Below are 17,495 nucleotides of genomic sequence, written 5' to 3'. Positions count from 1 at the left end.
GGCAGCGGATTCAAAACTTGGCAAGAACACATACGTGTTAGTCAACTTCACCGCTTAGTACACCAAAAAAACTAGTTAGCATATCTCTCAAATAAAATTCTAACGCATTAGAAAATTGAAGTACTAAATGTACCTTTCCACTTGTGTGACCACCCTGGTCTCGAATCCACTTGTACACTGACTTGCAGTGTTTTGTGGTCCAAAAGTCAATTGGAGCCACAGCTCGGTCCACGTGAGTAGCAATCGCCTACGTGCGTCAAATATACAAGCCGCCACCAAACAAAAGTGCATACATATATTACCACAAAGAAGACACGAGAGAATAAAATTACTACCATCACAATAATTCGAAAACTTACCCGTAAAAATATCGTGCAACCGAGACATTTTTGGTGTTCTTCGTCTTGTACCTGTAGAGAGCTCATTAGATATCGATATCCCTAGCCGCCCAATTCTTCTTCTTAATTGACCTTATGTCAACTAAAGAATGCATGTAGCTAGTGCCGACCTCTGCACCATTCTTCAAGAAGAACACGCCCAATACGTACAAGGAGAAACTTAATGAGAAACAGTAGTCACCGTCGCCGGTTTCCCCGAGCTCATTCTCCAAAGAAAGTCGTGGAATACCTATAGTCCTTGGCCTTGAAGAGGACGTCAAACTCAACCAGTCACGCTCACTTTCGGTTGCCACGGTTCTCCGCCATCCCGATTCCCATGACATCCTCAAACGGCTTGGCGGATAGTTGGATTGTTCTTCCAAATATCTCCACCGAGAAGTGGTTGGATCCACGTGATCGATCGCCCAACTAACTATCTTAGCGTCTATGTACGGGCATCCTCCCTTAAAAATGTTGAGAAACCGCATTTCTCACCATTTCCTTTGAGCCTCGTTCAAATCGGAAAGGGACTATTCTCCCCAAACGCTCGAATGAGCAACGACCGTAAACTTGAACGTCCCCCACACCTTCGTTGTTGTCAATCCCCGGCTCAGCAGAGCATAATGTCTCCTTCACCTTCTTCCCTTTCCCTCTACCACCAACCTTGGAGGGAAGCCTCGACTTCGTATGCAGCCCAATTCTCAATCTCTTCATCTAAGAAGCTTGAATTGCTCCTTAAAACTACGAAGCACCCGCAATATTAAGACTCGATTATTAACAAAAGTACGCTAAATCAAAGATAAAAAATAAAAGATCCATAACACGATTCAAGTCACTCACATCCGCTTTAGGTTTCTCTTTGTGTGCATCAAAGATAAGCATAGAAATTGGCTTGGCCGCATCAATTAAAGGTTCACATGGAATTATAAATATTATTTTCAAAACCAAAAAATATTACCACTAAAATAATCGCCACAAATAACTCACTAGTACTTCTACCAAGCTTCCTTCGGATCCTTCTTCTTTATCTCCGCCGCATCCTTTTTGTCTCGCAAAGAAATTTCCCCTCTTCCGTTTAAATACCATTTTATAAACCTATTACACAAGACAAAATAACTTAAATTAACAAACATTCAAAACACTAAAATATTGGAAGACAAAGACTTTGAATAATTCATGCAATCGTCTAACATTTCAATGTATTCATGACATCCCGACACTTAATTTCCTATATGTGTACAATAACAGGTAAGCATCTCTTCCTATATAACATACTATCATTATATGTACTATAGTCTATTTCTTAAATGTACTACATGGAAACTGTTAAGTACAATGTACCAATATGCCTAAATAATGGATTCTCGTAACTTGTTAGTCTCCCTTCGCAACAAGTAAGCATATTTTCCTTACATACTATACTATTACAATAACATCACAAGAAAGTCGCTATACAATATTCACTTTTAACATACAATGATGCCAACATATGTAACATAAAATTTATAAAAAATTATTGACCTTCTCAATTAAATCTTGGAACTCTAGATCTCGAGGTTCTTAGTGGCCTCAATTAAGCATGAAGTTTGCCAATGGTCAAAAACATTACAACAATTTCTAATTTTTTGGAAAAGAGACAAAAAGGTTCACATGTCCACGGTCACCTCCTCCCAAATATATTGAGACCTCTCACTCATGGTGGAGGAAATCCGTGGACACAAAACACCAACAAAGTACAAGACCAAACTTATGCAAAATGCAGTAAAGGCACAAAAAAAAGAAGAAGCATAATTAGTACAGAAAACTTCCCCATTCTCTACAAAGATCTAAGAAAGAAAGTTGTCAAAGTATGTTGTTTTATAAATACAAGTAGCAACCTAGAATTTGATCCTCTCAAGCCACTAAACTGAATTCGAATCACATCTTTCTTACAAGTTGTAAAATATAGTTTCTTGTATGGCCAAAGGATTATACAAAATTTGTAATTGAAAAAGGACAAGCATTTACTAAGGATTTTTGTATGGCCCAAAAGATTATACAAAATTTGTGTTTATAGGCAATGCGAAGGTCAATTGAAGGTGTTTAGGAGTTTGATCTGTACACTCATGAAAAAAGAAAAAAAAAATTGACAAGGAACCGTAAGCACCAGGAACTGGATTACAATACCCTCAAGTATGCACATTAAGCTTTGATGGGGTTGCAAAAATTTTAAACAGATATTTTTTTCAGTTATTGTTATCCGAATTTTTAATAGTATTCCTAATTTATGTGTGTTAAGTTTTTAGTTCAATACACAACTTATTTTGTTTGATACAAATTGTTTGGTTTCATAATATCTCCTATTTATATTAATCTCCTACTTCTATTACGATCTTTAAATTGTATGAGTATAGTGCCTCTAAAATCGGGTACCATACTTACCAATATTTGATGATTTCATATTTTATCCCAAAAACAACAAATAAAGCCAAATCATTTCCTCAATCAGACCATCCAGCCTAATATTATAGAACTCATGCATTATTTTTTTGTCATATTGCTCAAAAAATCTCCATTTATCATATTCCCAAATATTTAAAATCCAACCGAATCAACTAACACATTCCAAAATACATACATCAAAATACCCAAATCAAAACCCCTAAATTATAGTACAGTGCAACTAATTCAATTTAAACAATGCAACTCTTTATTCCAACAAACTCAATCAAAATACCAAATCACATATTCATAAATAACTAAAACAAAAACTCATAACACACAAGACATTCCACACTAAGAACCACAACACATGCACGGGGAGACACGAGAAGAAATGCAAACTCCCTTAAACACAGTAACCGCAGACAGAGAGAGATGTAGAGAGAGAGAGACAAAGAAATACCTCGACAAAAATATGCAAACTCCCTTCACCACCTCAACCTCCACACCTGAGACAAAATGAAACTATTAAGTACACGAAAATGGAAAAACACCACATTCCCTTCAAAAATATATTTTTTTTTCTGTCAATAAGAAAATGTATGTAAAGTATAACGGAGTAATGTATAACTCACCGTCGACACCCCCCTCTAACAACTCCAACAATGGCACTTCGAGTAATGTACACCACAGTCACCACAATGTACAATATGGTTTTTACTACCTCAAACGAAAATAGAAAATGGAAAAACAAAATGGAAAATGAAAAGAAAATGGAAGAGGAAGAACTTTGCCCTAGCAGAGACGAAAATGGAAAAACGAATGATAAATAGAACAATGAAAGAAAATGAAAGTGAAGAAGTGGAGGAGTGGAGGAGTACGACGGTTGATTGGACAAGATTGATGGATAGATGTCACTTTTCACTTTTCCATTTTTAATAAATTTAAATTTCAAAAAAAGTAACCGGTAGCCATTTTTTGATACCTAATTACCCCTACATAAACCCCTACATGAACCCCAACCGTTGGATCAAATTAACTACCCATCCAACGGTTACAGTACATCACGGATTGAAATCCGTGTCCGTACAGTAACGGGACGAAATCCGGTCCCAATAATAATAATACCACAAGTTTAGGGATGACATCATTCCCACTCCACTCAATCTTAAATCTCAATCCTTTGATTTAAATTTTATTTTATTATAATTTTCATAAATGTTTTTGTTTTATCTTGAAGCTTAGCTTAATTTTTTCACAAACGACAGAACAAGATTGCATAAAGGGGTTTGAGAACACCAAGTGGACCTCACAAATTATTATTATATTTTCAAAATATTGATTATTTCATTCTATTTTACCTTACAAAACTTAAAATAATATAGTCTATTTATTTTTTATAAAAAGGGTTTACTAAATAATAGGTTTTTTTAATCTATTTTGATATTTAAAAAGTTGTTTAATTAATTTTTTTTTTTATAATTGCACACGCTGTAGGTGCTTAAAATATCACTTGTAAATTTTTAGAAAATTCTGAATAGTTTACCGTGACAAAAATAAGATTTAAACAGTTACTTACCTCGCGGAAAAAATAATCGCTGTGTATAATAAAATATGTAAATTTTATTTTTAGTATCGTAAACTACTCGAAATTTTTTATAAATTTAGAGGCAATCTAAAATAACTATAATATACACGATCATGACAAAAATAGACTAAAAAATATTTCTGAATGATGAAACAGTTAAGGAGTTACTGAAACACTCTTAATAGATGTGTATTTTAAATTATTTAATGATTTATACAATTCTATGTGTCCTTTGGGTCTTCAATTTTAAACAATAATAAATAAATAAATAATACTTTTTTTAGAACATAAATAAGTAATACCTTACCTCTCAACAATTTAACTCATCTTTCATATTAAGTTTTTTTTAGTGTTATTATTGACCGATTTTAAGTTTGAGAATACGATTTTTTGGGGGGGCTAATTTGTAAAACATTATGTATTTATTGTGATTGTTTAGAAATGAAGGGATATTGAAAGAAATTTGAGACGAAAAATAATGTAATTTTTATAAAACTATTAAATAATAATAGAAAAAAGTATACTTTCAAAGAAAAATAATAATAATAATAGAAAAAGTACCAAAACCATAAGGCTTAGGCTGTAGTAGTGGGCCCATTATCACTTTCTAGGCCCCTTTAAAGTGAGACTGTTTCATGGGCCGAGACATTAGACAGTTGGCTCTCCTTAGTCCTTTAGGATTTTTCCTTCTAATTTTCTATAATAATAATAATAATAATAATAATAATAATAATAATAATAATAATAATAATAATAAACCAATAGAAAAGAAAAAAAATTGTCGTGTCCTTTAGGGATAACATAAAAAAAAAAACTCATTATTTTTTTATTTAGTAATTATTAAATGAGAAAGAGAGAAAAGAAGAAGAGAGTGTTGAAGATTTTTTATATATATACATATATAAATTAAAAAAAAATGTTAGAAAATTAATATGTGTGACCATTTCATTTAAATAGTCAATAGAGCTTTCTAGGCCAACTTCTCTTCTTTCCAAATCCAATTCCATTCCCATATGAAAGAAACTCTTATTTTTATGTTTTTTTTTTCTAATAATATACCTAACACATTCCAATCATCAACTTCCAACAGACTAATTCTTCACAAAGTTGCAATAAAATAACTATATATTTTTAGTATTTAAAAAAACACTTATATGTTTAAGTTGTACTCCAATTCAAGCCAATACTTAATGCTTCTTTTACATAAATAAAAAATAGTTTTTTTTTTTTAATTAGGAAAAAAGAATGATTAGAGGGTTACACAGATAAGCATATTATTTTGGTCAATCAATTGATGTTTATTCAATAGATAATAGGCTAACTAGTAGTCATTAGTGAATTGAGTAGCTAATTCCTTTTGTTCAAATTGGTTGAATTTTATAATGCATAAAGTAAAAAATAAATATCTAGTTGGAGCAAAAAAATTTCTCTTTTGAAAAAAAAATGGCTTCATTAAACCCTTAAGAGTAAATTTAATGGGAAAAAATTTCAGAGAAAAAAGCGTCGAATGAATAATATTTATTAAATAATGTTTACTTAAATTAGATCAGTAATATAATAAGGACCACCGGATACCCAATATAGTGAAATAAAAGTAAGTTTAGCCAAAACATGAGTTATACTATTAATCAATTTAGGTAAGACCATAAACAAAAGAAATAACAATAAATTTATTACAACAATCACTAATATCTCTAATAATACATCTTAAGTAAGATTGATTAATAATACGGTTGTTGATAAACAGTAATAACAGTAATGCAGTCCGATTTCACAAGCATTTGGTCATACCTTAGGCCATCTCCAATGGGACACTAAACCTATCCTCATAAATGACTTTGTCTACAGTGTCCCACCAAATTTAGTGGGACACTATAGACTACACTATTTTTTTTAAAAAAAAGTTTTTAATAATTAAATAATACTTTAAAGAATAAAAAGTAAATAATTATATATATTTAGTATTAAAATATTCTTATTATATTATAAAATAATAAAGAATATAAAATTTGGTGTAATTTTTAGTGTTGTGGTTGTAATTAAAAAAAATTAATGTTAAAATAGTAGTTTTTTTGTGTTGATTTAATACTAAATTTGAGTTTCTCCATTGGAGATACCCTTCAACTTGATGTATTAAATTTATAAGAAACGTATTATTACTTTTAGTTATTATTTTTTTTTAAATATAACTTCTTACTAAAATAAAATGGAAAAAAAAAAATAAACCACCCACTTTTTTTCATTAATATCAAGTCACATGTTGTTTAAAAAACAAATATGGTACAACTAATTAAAATAAAGTATAGAATAATAGTTAGTAGAGGACTAAAACAAAAGGCAAAAGAAAGGACTTGTTTGTTTATAAAAAAAAAATAAATAAATAAAGAGAAAGGAATAGAAAGCAATATATATAATAGTGAAAAGGAGAAAAGCAAAAAGGTAGTGAGATATGGGAAAGAAAGAAGATAACATATTATAAAGTAATGAAATGGACATTTGAATTAATTTAAATTAAATTAAATTAAAGATAAGGTAATGTTGATGATTTGATGAGTAATATCCTACACATTAATTGGAATTTTAGAGGTCTTCTCTCTTTGCCACGAAGTCTCTTTTTTTGCTTTTACTTTTAAACCATTTGCTTATTAATATTAATATCATATTTAACACAAAATCTAACACATTGTGATGTATGTTATGCTATGCTATTATGATATATCAACTTGTAACCGTTTTTATACCTTTTATTATAAAGATATAAAAAGGCCTTTGTTTTTTAGTAAAGAAAATAGACTTTTTAACACAATGAATTTCATGGGTTTTGCCAAAATATTTATATTCTTTAATGTTATATGATATGTGTTTTTTCGAGTAATTCTCTAATTGACATACCTTATATGAGCATATTATGTAGACCTTAGAAGAATATTCTAAGAGCAATTCTTAGGTTGTAACAAAGCTTTCCCAAATTTCACTATGGACATGATTTAATGTAACAAAGCTTTCCCATATCATTCTTCAATGTAATCTCATTTGTTAAAACCAAGTGACCATTATCCAAGTATTTAACCAATGGTTTTCGAGTTTGTTTTTGTTTCAACGAACTCATAGACCTAACAACACTCTTATATTGTCCAAAAAGAAAAAGATTTTACTGCGTGGTTTATATTCAAGGAACTAGATAAATTGTTTATAGATTTCCAATTGACGGTATGGGCTAAATAATCTACCCTGGTTGGCTTTTGAGTTTCTGAAGCTCCAAAAACACTTTTGTTACTAGTTGAATAACCAGTTAGTTTCACCTTCTAACTCTAAAATGCTCTTTTAATAGAACTTTTGTTGTCTCTCGTAAATTCTAAGTCTTTTGCTATCAACAAGAGCGAAATTTGTACTAGATAGAAAAGAGTTGTGATTTAAACAATCTAAAACATAAACAACTTTTGAACAAGAAACAGCAAAAACAGGACAAGCAAATGGCAATAAAAACTCGATCAAGCAACGAAAAATGGACAAGATTTAAAATGGCTTTGCACAATCTTATTAGAACAAAGATGAAGAAGATACAAAAGGCAACATACTCAAGTTTACAATCCAAACTTAACTTCTTAGAAGGCTTAAAACTCAAAACCAAACCAAATAGTTTATTATTAGGAATTTTAGGTTTTTATTGGATAACGGGAAGTTTAGAATTTCGGGATTTGTTTCAAATATTCAATGACTTGGTAAACTTTGAGATGTAAACTATCTTATAAGTCAAGTCCCTTCGGTCGGTTCGCTCAGGCAGTCTTCCCTTATCTTCCCTAACGTTCAGAGTTGTTCTGGTTTGAGAAAAGAGCACCGGCCGAGCGCCCTGAATGAATAAGAAATGGACAGCAACCATCAATACGTAGGATTTGCGGCCAAGGTTTAAGCTCTCCCGCAGGGAAGGAAAGAGGCAATAAAGCGACGGGGCCCTAACTTAAGTTAAGTAGTGGAATCCCACGCTACTAGCGACAAAGAGTTTAGCACTTTCTTGTGGAGGCGGAGACTCAAACGTGGGGCGGTGAAGCTTTCCTCGCGCTTAGCTAGTTTGGCTCGTGCCAGTGGGTGAAGGGTGCGCTTCGCATTGAAGTGCTACCCGGAACCTACCTGACTTCCTCGATGATTTGTTTGGATAAAGCAATTTTCACACACAAAGTTCACAACACATCTCTGATAGGACTTGATAGGAATTTTCCTATCAATTGTCTATGAACAACAAGATAAGAGAACATAAAAAGAAAATATGTATTAATATTGATATTCCCTTAACTCCATATTACCCCCTGTCCTAACAATCTCAATACAACTAATTAGAAAACCAGAAAAGAATCATAGTCAATTTCCGGATTACATGATGGCTAACTATGATTGCCAATGACCTTACTGATCCAAATAGAAAAATTACGGTTAGAGTACATAAGATTTTCATAGTTTAAGATTATGAATAATGAATTATAGTTTCAAGAATTCTTAGATTAATCTCTTATCATTTCATTATTTTTAGATTTTTCACATTGTCTACACAAAGGGATTAACTAATCTATACCAAATTATCCAAAGGAAAGAGATGACAAAAGAGCAGTTGCTCAAGGATTTAGCCCCCACATTCCTCTACATTCATACTCCTAGTCCTATTCAGTACCCAACTGTAGTGAGTGTCAAGACACTTTTCAAGTTATTAAATCTAATCAAATGTATAAAAATAAATCTTCAACATTAATAAATCGAACAATATCGGCTAGAGCTAGCTCACAAGAATATATAAGAAAAGTTTGATATCTTTCTTAAGCAAAGTAGTCAGATTCTTTAGTGCAAAATCTTAGAAAAGGACTGAACTGAAGTACTATTTAGCAAAGAAAGCTGATAAAATGCAGTCTTCTAATATTGTAAAGCAACTAAAATATGACCTTTTCGTTAATAGATAATGTTTCTAAAGAAGGTGAAATCCACATCAAATCTTCCTTCAAGTCTGACTCTTCCTCAGGCTTGCAATCGGTAATAACTCTGAGATGCTTCCAGTTAAGCAAGGGGTAACGACATAGGTTTAGGTTCTTCAAGTTTTTCGGCCAAATGAGAGACTACATATACAGATTTATGAAAACATATCAAGAGCCTTCATATATAGAGATTCAATATGAAGTTGAAATGACACTACATAATTATATAAAACAAATATATAATACAAGTAATGAACATACCTTACAATTTGCTACCTCCAATGTCACACTATTCCAATAGCAACTGAGATTCACAAGAAAAGTCAGCATATCGATAAACCATTTTGCGCCATAGTCTTCCAGTCTCTTGTGAATTATAATTTTTCCATTTAACAAATTAGATGGCTCCATTAATATGGTAAAATTGAGATTTCCTTCATAACAAATGTATGCTAATTTGGAAGCATGTTCAATTGTAACAACCTTCATCTCATCACCATCATCCGAGTAATCACAATTCTTAATATGAAAACTTTTCAAGTGCAGACTCGAGATTGTAAGGTGCTCCGACTGTAGTAAATCGCATTTGCTCAAAACCAAATTCTCAATTAGAGGGATATTAGAAATAAGAGCTTCAAACGATGACAAGTATTCGTTTCCAATGTAAACGTCAATTAATGATAAATTTCTAATTTTCTTGCAAGAAGAGAAATCTATCATGTCAAAGATATTACATTCCACAACCAAAGATTCGAGATTCATGGCTTCAACTTGAATTTGTGCATCATTCATAAAGCTTTCAAATACAATTTCCATGAACTTGAGGCTTAAACTTTGTAATCGATGATGACTATCAATACCTAAGAATTTATAATCATGTAACCATAATCTCTCAAGAGAAGGGCAACCCAACAAAAATTTCACTACCCCATCTTCCTTTGCAGTAGGTAAATGATAAACATCCTCCATTGATAAAGTTTTCAAAGATGGAAAACTAAATGAATAAGAAGTATCCAAAAACACCCCATTCAACTCCAAAATAGTCAAATATCTTGCATTGCCTAGTATTTTAGGTAAGCAGTAGCATATCTCACTGTAATCAATGACATCATCATCATCATCATCAAGATCCTCCTGACCTATGGATAAACAAATTTCCTTAACCTTATTCTCAACTGCAAAACCTAACCATTTATCTACAAAACCAGCCTTACTTGTTTGATAGTAACCATCTATGTCAAGCTTAAAACTAGTTATGTCTGAATTAACAATAAGATGCTTAACATTTTTGCGGTATTTCAAACAATTGTTATAAAATTCGAACAACTTATCTTCATTACCCTGTTTCCATTTAGTATTTTTGGAGAAAAAGAGTGTGGGAACTGAATACCAGATGGGTCTCCAACGCTTGGAAAGAAGGGATGTCCGAACCGCATCTTCAGTTGGGAGAAATGATAGAATGTGAATGATCAATGCATCAGGAAGTTTCGAAATTATGTCATCCTCACCAACCACCATTGATGATGATGATGTACGTTTAGTCCTTTTCATGCTCCTATACTGTGACAACAAAGAAAAGAAAGAAAAAAAAAAACTTAATCTTTAGATGAATTGGAAGAAGTAAAGGTAGATAGATTAATTCCTAAATCTGTGTGGTTGTTTAACCGAAATGAAGATTAAACATTCATTGAATTGCAGGATTGAGAATGAGATTGAGGGATTGGGTTTCCTCCTCAAGAAATGTATGTTCTGTTTTAGGGTTTCAGCTAAGTTCTTTGAACTTGAGCTTGATGAGAGTGAGAGTGTCTCATACTAAGAGAGAAGAACTGCAAATTTAATAAGAGGATTGCTATTTGGAAGAACCTCTTATTACTTACTAATATTTCTCAAAGGGCTCATTAGTAATTTTTTCCCCCGAACTTTTGACATGTACTAAATTATGTTCCCTAAATTTTTTTTGTCGTTAAAAATTCCCAATGAACTATTAAGATTGTTAGATTTAAAGACTTTTATTTAATTTTAGGAAAAAAAATTTAACATGGATGAAAGTTCAAGGGACATGATTTAAACAGTATAATTGAATGAAATTAGACAAAAGTCCTTAAATCTAACCATCTCAATAGTTCAAGGGGAATTTTTAACGGCAAAAAAAATTTAGAGGGCATGATTTGGTATATGTCAAAATTTGAGGAGAAAATTGCTAATTGCTAATTACTAAAATAAAAGTATTACTGGTGTCTAATACTCTCTTCGATAAGTATTGAATCTTGTAAAACTTAAGAATATAGTTTTTAAAGAAATATCACTAATCAATTGTAAGACACCTATAAAAGATAAAAGATGTTAAGGACTACTAGTGGTACCTTTTAGTATTTTTCATTAATAAATACTTCAAATAATAAATAAAGAAATAAAAATTGGGATACTATTTTTTGCTATTATTTCACTTTTTTTAAAAAAAAAAAAAATATCTTTTTTTATAAACCCATTGGTGTGTTAGGTAATTATTTTATTTATTTATTTTCAATACTCTTAATAATAAAAAAAAAATTAATAATTACATAAAATACTATTCTTTTTTTTTGTAAGAATTTTACATTTTACGTTCAAAGACTTTTTTTTTACATTTTTATAGTGTTCTATAAAAAAAAATACAAAAATAACAAGAAAACTACATAAAAGTAATCAAAAAATAATATCTAAATAATATCAAAATAACAACAAGAAATAACATACAAATAACTAATAATCAACAATAAATCAACAATAGTATAACATAAAAATACATTATTTATTATAAATAAATTCATAAAAACATTTAAATAACATACAACGTATTTTTATAATATTTTTTTTGTTGTTTTTGTAAAATATTTCCTTAGAAAAATGTGCACATAGGTAATAAATTAGTTAAACATAGTTATTTTTAGTGGACAATTTTAAATATTTTTTGTTGTGTTTACTTATTGGTGTAGCTTCTTTTTTATCTAAATAGACATTTGATATTCTAGACTCAAAATCGACATTTTGAATTCTCCTAAGTAATGCTTTTTCTATTTTTCAATTTTCTAAAGACATCTCTCTTATTCGTATGTTTATTTTGAGTATGGTATTTTTACAATCAACTAATAACTTATAGCTTAAAGGTCATGGATTCGAACTCATAACTTCTTCTTTTTTCCATCCCACCACTAAGCTAGCCTTAGTGGCTTCTCTTATTCATATGTTTAATACTCTTGCATGATAGATTGGCTAAACTACTAGACCATTGCAACAACTGACAATATAGCAATGCTTCATTAAATCTCATTATTACAAATACACTCATAAGCTCATCAATATAGATAATAGATATAGTAAGATACAAGCTGCAATACTCAAAATTCAAACCACAAGATCACTCTAACAAGTCACAACAAACACATAAAAGCATCAACTCTAGCAGCACCACCACCACCAAACCAAGGCATCATCCCGAATTTCCTATAAAAAAGAGCAGCACTTGTTTCAGTAAGTTGCTACAAAATTTGATTTCTTGTTGTTGGGAGAAGAGAAACTTACAATAGGGTGTGATTCGCCAACGCTGGTTATCTCCTTTGTTCCATTGCCACAGCACTATAGTGGTTCCATCGTGCACGCCTCCAGAAAGCTTATCGCCATGAAAAGCATCCATGTTTAGGCGAATGTTGTTGACCATCCTAACGGGTCTGAAGCCATCGCCTAGGTCCCTGCCTTCGGTCCAAAGTATGGATTCATCGAGAACATTTGAGTTGTATGGTATCAGTTGTACCTGCATATCGAGAAGGGTAAAAGATGTAGTTTATCTAACATGGAATTTTCGGTTATAAGCATAGATAATTGAACCAAAGCTCTCTCAATCCAATCAGGGGCAATCATAATTTCAAGGTTATGACATGTTTAATTTCTTGTTAAAATTATTAATGTATATGATTTTGAGTGTGGATAAGGATTTTCAATTACTGCACTTCTTTAACGGTTCCATTAAAGATACAAGAAATAGTGGAGCAAAATAAGGCATGAGAGAAGTTGAGAAGAGTAAAGAACATAACAAATGGTTGCTTGCAAGCCTAACACTAGAAATTTATGGAAAAGAAAACATCTAACATAGTCGAGTCACCCAAATTATTCAAATTCAAACAAGACAAACTAGTAATCAAAACTATCTTAGCAAGTTTCTATGATGATAGTTAATGTTCCCTGAAAAGATTACTTTGCTTCAGTGTAAAGTGTTCCTTTTTGGGACAATAAGACACATATAGTTCTAGAATATCACAAGTGGCATTTAAATAATCATCCATACCAGAAACAAAGTACACCCCCAAATGCTAAAAGAGTGTCATAGCAATTGTTCAATGTGTCATGTGTGTGTGTTTTTACAGACAATATGCAAGTAAAAATGAAAACCCATCAAAATTGTAAGGTTACAAAGAACTTGTAAGGTGATTTGTAAAGAAAGAAATGAATAAAAAAAAAGATGCAGCATGATGTGCTTTGTGAGCTTTGTGGGGTCAATCTAAGCTGGTACTACTAAATCAGCCATTGATGCTACTAATGACCCTGCTACTAAGGTCCCAAGTTCGAATCACCCTCTTCTAATATCGAGAAAACAAAAGAACAAAACTATAGAAACTATGTATGTGGACTCGAACCTCAGACCGTGTAGAGCAAATCATACCATTTGAGCTATCCCTTAGGTGACACTGCTATTTCATAATACTTAGTTATGAACACTGCTAACTAAAATCGAAATTAACTTCAGATTAGTTCAATTCCCATGAACACAAAAATCAAAATTTCACATAATGATCAATCATCTATTGAGCTCAACATTATCATATTCCAGTGATGATCTTACAGGCTGAGTAGCTCCAATGGAGTGTTTCATAGCTTGACCAGTAGCCTTATTAACCAGAGCAAAACATGGACAACCTTCTTCATCCTTAACCCTTGTACTGTACTTCTCATCCTTGTACCAGTGCTGCAAATTCCAAATCCAATCAAATTAATTATCACAATTAACAACTTCTGAAAAATCACAAGAAAAAGAAAAAGAGGGGTTTTGGAAAATCAAACCTGAAACTCATCAGAGGGATTAGACCTAGCAAGAATGACATTACCATCTCTAATGGTGAGTGAGTAATTAGGCTCAGCTTTAGTAAAAACTTTAACAGTACGTTTCCCAGATAGCCCAGAAAGAGATCCCCCCATACCCTGATCATGGGTCTGTTGATGATGAGGACGAGAGTGGTGAGGATGATGATCAAACCCACCACCACCACCATGAAACCCAGGCTCCATAATTGGAGGTGGCGGCTCAAAATGATGACCCACGTGAAGAACGTTGGTGGAGCCGCCGTAATCAAAGGAAGGTGGGGGAGGAGGAAAGGAAGGATTTTGATAATCTTGGGTGGGTGTTGAGTGGTGGAGATGGGTTACGGAAGGTGGTGAGTGATCATGGGGGAAATGGGAGGTCGGAGGTTGTGGTGGTGGTGGTGGTTGTTGGTTGAAAGAAGAGTAGTGTGTACCTGGAGGAGGGTAGTTTGGTCTTTGTCTATTATCATCGTCGTCTTCGTCGTCACGGCGGTGGTGGTGGTGGTGAGTGGTGTGGCCATATGAGGGAAACTCCATTGTTGGGATTTTGATCAGAACAGAGCAGAAGAAGAAGAAGAAGAAGAAGAAGAAGAAGTAGTAGTAGTAGTAATAAATAAATAAGAAATCAAAAATGGAATATCTAGATTTTTTTATAAGAGAATAAAACTTAACTTTGGGTGATTCTACAATGCACTCCCTTAAAAGGGATGTACTAGTGCACCCTTAACTTGTTTCGGCATTCAGAAAAATTTTTAGTCTAATTTTTTTCGATATTCATGTACGTTATAGCTATTTAAGATATCTTACAAAATTTTGAAAAATTCGGAATAATTTACAATATAGAAAACAATGTTCAAATAGTCTATTTTACACGCGTATAAAATAAAATAGTCACGCGTACAACACACTGTTTGAACATAATTTTCGGCATGTTAAACTTTTCCAAATTACTTAAAATTTTGCAGGATGTCTTAAATAACTATAACGTACATGACCATGTGAAAAAATTTGACTAAAAAATTATTTCGGATGCTAAAACAAATAGGGGTGCATCAATATATCCATTTTAAGAGTGTGCATTGTAGAATTTTCCTAAAACTTTTTCTTTATAATAATTTATACTTTTAATTTTATATTTTTAAAATAATTTTCGGCATAAATATTTAAGTCATTATCGCTGTAAACTAATTAGGGACACTTATCATTAATTTGATACTTAATAATCTTCTAGTTACAGAAATTATAAAAATATAACTTAGATATTATTATATGCAATTGAAAGTTTGCTCTTAATTTTTTAATTATTGAAGTAGAAAAATGTGAAATGTATCACCTACGTACAAGTTATTTCATTACTCGTTTTATGATAAAATTAAATAGAATATGATAAAAAAATTATGTTACTGTAAAAATTATATTTGGATTGGGTATTATGAGAGAGTTTATACTATAATAGTATACAATTTAATAGTGTAAAAAGTTTAGAAGGTAAAAATAATAATTATTCTTTTTATATAGAATAATTAGTATTTTTATCCTCTCAACTTTGGGCACTACTTGAACTTCTCTCTTAAAATATATGTCTTGTTAAAATTTTCCCTAAAATATAATAGTTACATAATTATGCCCCTTCTTTGAAATAGAAATTTATACCGTGAGAATGGATAATCGCGGACCGCACCATCCCCAACTTCGCCGTTAATGGGACAGTAGTGGGGGATAATTTCAATACCCGAAGTAGAGACGGGGCAAGGGCGGAGATAATATTATCCGCACTATATCTGACCCCAATATATATAGTTTTATTTTATTTTTAATGTATATATATAGTATAATAAATATTTGTGAGAATATTGGTTTGATTTAAATTTAAAAGTTTGTTTAATTATTTTAAATTATTGTATTTTTTTTTTCTATTTTACCTTAATGGATACTCACTAGGTTCTCCATAATTGATAATTATTTTCCTATCCCAAGTTCGCTAGTTATTAGACGGGGATGGGGCGGGGATGGGGGACATAAATAGGTAGCAGGGATGGGCGCGGGAATTGCGTTCCCCATACATTAACCTCACAATTTCCATCTTTACCCCTTCTGTTAGATTTTATTTCTTGTAATGTAAAAAATTAGCATTTTTACTCTTAAATTTTAACCAATACAAAATTTTATCCTCTTCTATTAATTTTTTTTTAACAAATCTAGATATTTGAAAAAAAAAAACATACTCAAACATGTGTTCCTATAAAATTTTATTTTTACAAAAATTAAATTTTTATCATGTATTTTATATCTAATAAAAAAATAAATAATTTTAAATCTTTTCACTAGTTTTAAAATTTTAATTTTCTTTATTGAAAATGATTTTTTTAAGATCTAAATTAATTTTTTAAGATTTACTAAAAAAATGTTGAATTTTTCTCATTTTTATTTTGACGGGATATGATTTGATAGTTATCAAAGTTTAGAAGGAAAAGTTGCTAACTTACAAACACGCGTCAGCATTTAAACATAATAATTGGACGGAACTTCATAGAATGACTAAATTTCTATAAATGTAAAAGTTCAAGGAGAATTTTTAAGAAACCGTATAACTTAGAGGCAAAATTGGTATTGTTGAAAGTTCAGAAGGTAAAATTACTATTTATTCATTATTTTTATGATAAAATTGAATAGAATATGATGAAAAGATTACTATAAATTTATATTTCGAGGGGTATTATTAACGAGTCGTGTATTATAAGAGCACCACTTAATAATATAAAAAGTTCAGAGACAAAAATATTATATATAAACATATAAATTGTTGTTAGAATGAATATATTCATTTATTTATAATAATGTATACATTTAAATTGGTTATTATCATGCTTAATTTGGAAATGATCCAAACTCGTTTAAAGAAAATTCAAACTTATTTATTTCGTATGGATCCAAGTCTTATTATCGTATCTGATCTATTTTGCCACTCTCAATTTATAATTCTTAGTACTAATCCAAGTCTTATTATCGTATTTGATCTATTTTGTCACTCTCAATTTA

General features: G+C 31.1%; 2 protein-coding genes across 4 annotated transcripts; both read right to left on the bottom strand.

Moving 5' to 3' along the window:
• Positions 1-9,100: 9,100 nt before the first annotated feature.
• On the bottom strand, positions 9,101-11,431 carry LOC115722789 (F-box/FBD/LRR-repeat protein At3g26920-like). 3 transcript variants are annotated; one of them, XM_061103559.1, is made up of 3 exons: positions 10,735-11,423; positions 9,606-10,483; positions 9,101-9,485 (listed from the first exon to the last, which is right to left on the bottom strand). In XM_061103559.1, the coding sequence occupies exons 1-3, from the start codon at positions 10,778-10,780 to the stop codon at positions 9,303-9,305; spliced, it is 1,107 nt and encodes a 368-aa protein (XP_060959542.1). In that variant the 5' UTR covers positions 10,781-11,423; the 3' UTR covers positions 9,101-9,302. The 3 variants fall into 3 exon arrangements, with proteins under 3 accessions (XP_060959542.1, XP_060959541.1, XP_030507975.2); XM_061103558.1 differs by having other exon boundaries at positions 9,101-9,458; positions 9,606-11,431; XM_030652115.2 differs by having other exon boundaries at positions 9,606-11,423.
• A 1,181-nt stretch (positions 11,432-12,612) lies between these two features.
• Positions 12,613-15,220, bottom strand: LOC115722788 (ricin B-like lectin R40G3). The gene is made up of 4 exons (XM_030652114.2): positions 14,439-15,220; positions 14,221-14,343; positions 12,906-13,134; positions 12,613-12,827 (listed from the first exon to the last, which is right to left on the bottom strand). Coding segments are annotated over exons 1-4 (909 nt in total). The 5' UTR covers positions 14,994-15,220; the 3' UTR covers positions 12,613-12,825.
• Between the last annotated feature and the right edge of the window lie 2,275 nt (positions 15,221-17,495).

This window comes from Cannabis sativa, chromosome 9 (assembly GCF_029168945.1).
Source record: "Cannabis sativa cultivar Pink pepper isolate KNU-18-1 chromosome 9, ASM2916894v1, whole genome shotgun sequence".
Lineage (NCBI taxonomy): Eukaryota > Viridiplantae > Streptophyta > Magnoliopsida > Rosales > Cannabaceae > Cannabis > Cannabis sativa.
Note: the sequence above shows the minus strand (reverse complement) of the source record. Positions and strands in the feature narration are given on the sequence as shown.